General features: G+C 38.9%; 1 protein-coding gene across 1 annotated transcript; it reads right to left on the reverse strand.

The window, feature by feature from the left end:
* Positions 1-1122: 1122 nt before the first annotated feature.
* Positions 1123-4120, reverse strand: LOC137180623 (E3 ubiquitin-protein ligase TRIM21-like). The gene is made up of 2 exons (XM_067585987.1): positions 3894-4120; positions 1123-3060 (listed from the first exon to the last, which is right to left on the reverse strand). Exon 2 carries the CDS (start codon positions 3049-3051, stop codon positions 1408-1410), a length of 1644 nt encoding a protein of 547 aa, XP_067442088.1. The 5' UTR covers positions 3052-3060; positions 3894-4120; the 3' UTR covers positions 1123-1407.
* Between the last annotated feature and the right edge of the window lie 1094 nt (positions 4121-5214).

A 5214-nucleotide genomic window follows, 5' to 3' on the forward strand; every position in this document is an offset into this window, starting at 1 on the left:
ATGTGTCAGGTGTGTAGAGACAAGTAACTGCAGCTGGACACAGAAAAATACTCATATATTTGAATGTTTTAGATACAAACTTCATTTGAACTTTAAATGAGTCACGAGACTTTGACCTACAAATCTTGAATTTACATGTGTTTTCTATCTTTTATTGTTTTTGAGATATTAGAGTGTGAGTTTTAAAGTCTTTTCTTGCTCCTCCTGTGATTTTATAATGAGTGTGTATTGCGGAATGTTTCACAGCACTGAGGGAGTGACATCACCAGGAGCAGTTGGAGAGGAGGATTTTAGAGTACGCCTCTTGTGAAATCTCCTCATAAATCCCATTACTTTGGCCAAACCTAACATTAAAAATCATATTTTAGTAGGAAATTTTGTGGCGATTCCATTGATACAAGTTTGAAAGTGGTCAGACTTATAGTTTAGACATCAGCAGCCTCTGTTTGACACAAAGTTCTTAGGCTAGGACTACTGTTTTACAGTAGTAATAAGTTCTCTTCCAAATCTAGCACGTGTGGAAAGTAGGCTATTGTTCTTTCAACTGCATTTATAACTCAAATAAAGCTTAACCATGTCATGTGATAGGCTACTTCAGTACAAATATTACTGGAACCACTACAGAAAATTGCTGATTAATATTTAATATCCAGGAATTCACATAATAGACACTACCACTGACTATCCCTGTAACAAACCGGCCACAATTTCACACATTGACCAGACATATACTGGGATTTGATCTTGTTTATATACTAACAGTAATATTAATTTATCATTACATCACTGAGTATAACAGATACCAGTTAATTTCTATTTTTACTTTTAAAAAACTCCATCTTTTAAAACAGAGACACATACTCTACTCTTTCTGTTTATGTTCTATTGTTACATTGAAGCTAAATGACACACAGTAAAATATTCAACCTTAGGACATCATGACTTTTATGGCTGCATCATTACATCTAATGAAAAGGTTTTTTTTTATATATACTGTACATCAATGCAGTAGACACATTTCCTTAACCAGGGAAGAACAGGTTAATGAATTAATAGTAGGGGGACATTGAAGCAGTAAAAATACAACATAACTCAAGAAAAAAAATAATTTAATAAATCATAAAGGAATGACCACATTAATCATATTTTGATTAAAACAAATTTACATTGTACATTATCATTGAATATGTACATTTGTTACCATGAATGACAGTGAACCTTTAAAAATGGATGAGTTTATCAATGTTTGATGTGTTTTTCTGTCTTTAATCCATTGGCATGTAAGTATTAACTGCTGTGCTGGTATTGTAATATCAATACTTTGGTGTATATTTGTACAGTAAATGTAAAAGGTAAAGATTATTTGTCAACTATTTGCATTGTTGCAAAAAAAAACAACAAAATAGATCAGGCAGTTTGATTGACAGGACAGATGATCAGAGGGGCGGAATTTTTACCACCATCATGAGTACAGGGACTGAAGTATGGGTAGAGTTTCTCAGTGAAGGAGCAGCCAGTAAAGGAGTAGATAAGAGCTGCAGCTTCTACGTCATAAAAGGAGACCAGACCCTCCTCATAATCCACAAACACCCCCACCTTCTGAGGCTGAGACTGCAGAGAGAGACGGACTGAAGGGTCATTACAAGCACTGTACTCATTTACATTTCTCAACCATATACACCAGTAACCATTCAGAGGTCTCAGTTTGATGTCTCCCTTCCTGTCGATCGACTCTCTGGCCACTCCTAAATCCCATTTAGTCTTCTCTTTAACCTGAACCTCAAAGTAAAATCTGCCTGAAGAGAAACTCTGCTTTCCTAAAACACTTGCATAACGTATAAATCTCTTTGGGCTGTCTGGGAGATTCTTCCTCACATTACCACAGTTCACTTGTTTTCCATCATCAGACAGAATGAGATACATACTTGCTGTATCAGGATCAAGATTCACATCCACTGCATACTGCTGGACCCTCTTCAGCTCAGCCTCAGTGAGCAGCTTCTTCATCTCTTTACTGAGCGTCTCCTCCAGCTGAGTCACAGCTCTCACCACAGTCCCCTCATATGATGGTGGACGGACGCTGACCTCTGTCCAGTCTTTGGTGGGTGCAGCAGCTTTCAGGGACAGGAAGTTTTGGAGGAGCTGGAGGTGGTCTTCAGAGTGTGAGAGCTCCTCCACGTCAGAGCTTCTCTTCATCAGCTCAGAGATTTCCTGTTCCAGCTCTTTGATGAAGTCTTCAGCCTGTTTCTCTGTCATTTTCTGCCTCTCTTTGATTGTTTTGACAGTTTCCTCGCCTCTCTTAATAGACTCCTTCAGAACATAAAAGACTCGAACACTCTTTGCAATCTCTCTGTCTGCATCTTTCTTACTGAGGTCAACTGAGTGTTTGATCTCTTGAATCTTCAGTCGTCTCTTCTGGATCATCTGCTGAATTTCAGCCTCTGTCTTCCCCAGCTCTGCCTTCTTTCCTTCATATTCTTCTTTCAGAGGAACAAACTCATGTGTCTTGTGGTCTAAAACAGAGCAGAGCATGCAGACACATGTCTGGTCGGTCTTACAGAACAGCTCCAGAGGTTTATCGTGCTTCATACACATCCTGTCTTCCAGGTTCTCCACAGGGTCCATCAGCTGATGTCTTTTCAGACAAGAAGCTGTCAGATGAGGCTCCAGGTGAGTCTGACAGTAGGAGGCCAGACACACCAGACAGGACTTCAGGGCCTTCAGTTTGGTTCCAGTACAGATGTCACAGGGAACTTCTCCTGGTTTGGCAGCTTGTTGCTCTGAGCTGCTGCTGCTGGCTTTCTGTTGAGCTTCCTGTCTGAACTGAGAAACCATCTCAGAGAGCAGAGTATTGACTCTCAAATCAGGTCTTCTGGTAAAAACTTCTTTACAGATGGGACACAGGTACTGGTCATTACTATTCCAGTGTTCAGTGATGCAGGTTTTGCAGAAGTTGTGTCCACATGATGTGGTGACTGGATCAGTGAACACATCCAGACAGATGGAGCACAGAAACTGATCTTCAGATCGCAGACAGCTGGCAGCAGACATATCTACACACTGAGAAGAAAAGTTAAATTGTAAAAAATAAAGATGATTAAATAATTTGTCATAATTGGTTTATAAATATCAAAGTATGCTCACAAGAAAGATACCAGGCACCAACAACTGAAAGGAGGGCAGAAAGAAAACTGGCAAAGCAAATAATGTTATGAACCCTTAAGAGACAACACCCATTTTATGTTGTGTGAAAGAAAAGAAAGAATATTTATTTACAGAAGGTTTGATTATTCATTGTGTGATTACTGGAATATAAAGTTTAGCAAATTTGAATTTCACTTAACTGAACTGTCCTTTTGACAAAAGTCATTATGAAATGAAGAGTTAAATTTTCTTTCTGAGCTGAAGTTTTGTGTGAAAACGTGCCGAAACACAGCAAATGTTTTCTTCTGTACTCACCAGTGTTGTTGAGAAAGATCTTTAAACTCAGGTAAAGTTTTCTAAAGACAGAAACACAGAAACGTGTCTCGACTGCAGCTTTGTGTCACTCTGACAAATAGTTTAAACTGAAGAGTCTGACACTGAACCTGTCCTATATTTCCAGTTTCTGCCTTATCTCATACTCCAGTTCTATTGCTTGGACGTGATTATGGTGACATGCATTTGACACAAGATGTGTGGCATGTTTACAGACTGACGTCAGTGCCACATGTAGGAATGTATCTTATGATCAGAAACAACAGATCCTTTACAATCCTTTACAACTCTGTAACAATCATACTGTCAGTCCAAAGTTCAGCTCATGAGCTCAAGCGTGTACTTGTCTGTGTTGAACTGTAGGTTTTGTGTTAATGCTGGTTGTTGAAACAGTAAATATTATCAGTTGTACTCACCAGTGTTTGAGTCAGTTGTTGAGAAACAACTGGAGAACTTGATTTAATTTTTCTTCAGACGGAAACAGAAACAATTTCGTCGACTGCAGCTCCTCTGTGTTAACTCTCCTCTCTCCTGTAGCTGTTGCTGAATCAGATGAGGAAGTTGAGAGGTGTGTGCAGTCTGTTCATGCATGTGTAAAGAGAACTGAATACAGGAAGTGTGCTGGGCTTTGAAGTCAATTTGACATAGTGGCCAAACCGTTTAATTACAATGTCACATGATGCTATTGGGCCCAAAAAGACTTTTCCGATAGACATACATTGTGAAAGAGACATCTGTAAATCAGCACATTTTTTTGAGTGTAACAACCCCCACACAATGACTCATTTCACTATGAGAATTTGATCCATTCAGTCCGATCAAATTTTGATAGTCTAGAAGAGCCGCTCAGTTGAACCGTTTTATCCCCATTCAAGTTAGCCAGAGGGCTAAATCAGAAGTTAGCTGTCTCAGCCAGCGGAAGTTCCTAATGAGCATGCTCCATGGGCTCATTGGGGCCATAGAGCGTCCGCAGTATGTTTTTCAGGAAGTGGCTTTTTTGGCTTAATGCACCACTAAGAAACTTTCATGGGAATGAACGGCGCAAAAACAAAAACAAACAAAACAAATCACTAAAGTAAACTCTCCCAACCTTTATTACCAGAAGCTTAATTAAGTTCTTGCTGTTCAAAAATGCACTTGCAGATATTTTACTCCAATGAATTGACAACAGGACTGGCAATAAAATAACTATAGAACAGCACCATAAACATCATGAAAACCAGTGATGCAGTATATTTATTGCAGAAACAGTAAATCACACTCACACAAAAACCAGTGATGTTTAGCAGATAGCTTAATTAAATGAAATGCTGCATTTTCCATCTGAAGCCAGAATTGTGCTGCACCATATCAAACTTAATTATGATTGACTTAAGAGAAGTTAAGTGACATTAGACCAAAAATAATCTATCAACATGTTTTTGAATTGCAGAACAAAAAACAAAAAATGAGTATTTCTGTAGTGTTTTTTTTTTTTTTTTTCATATTTTCACTTTTATTCTCAGTGTGTAGATATGTCTGCTGCCAGCTGTCTGCAATCTGAAGATCAGTTTCTGTGCTCCATCTGTCTGGATGTGTTCACTGATCCAGTCACTACACCATGTGGACACAACTTCTGCAAAAAAAAGAAAAAAGAAAATGAGCCCTAAAGGGGCAGCCCACTGTGGGCCCTGTTACCGGCGTGAAATGAGGGGCACATGTGGGCAGAACGCTCTTTCTTGGCTTGCAACTTGTGCA

This window comes from Thunnus thynnus, chromosome 3, assembly GCF_963924715.1.
Source record: "Thunnus thynnus chromosome 3, fThuThy2.1, whole genome shotgun sequence".
Lineage (NCBI taxonomy): Eukaryota > Metazoa > Chordata > Actinopteri > Scombriformes > Scombridae > Thunnus > Thunnus thynnus.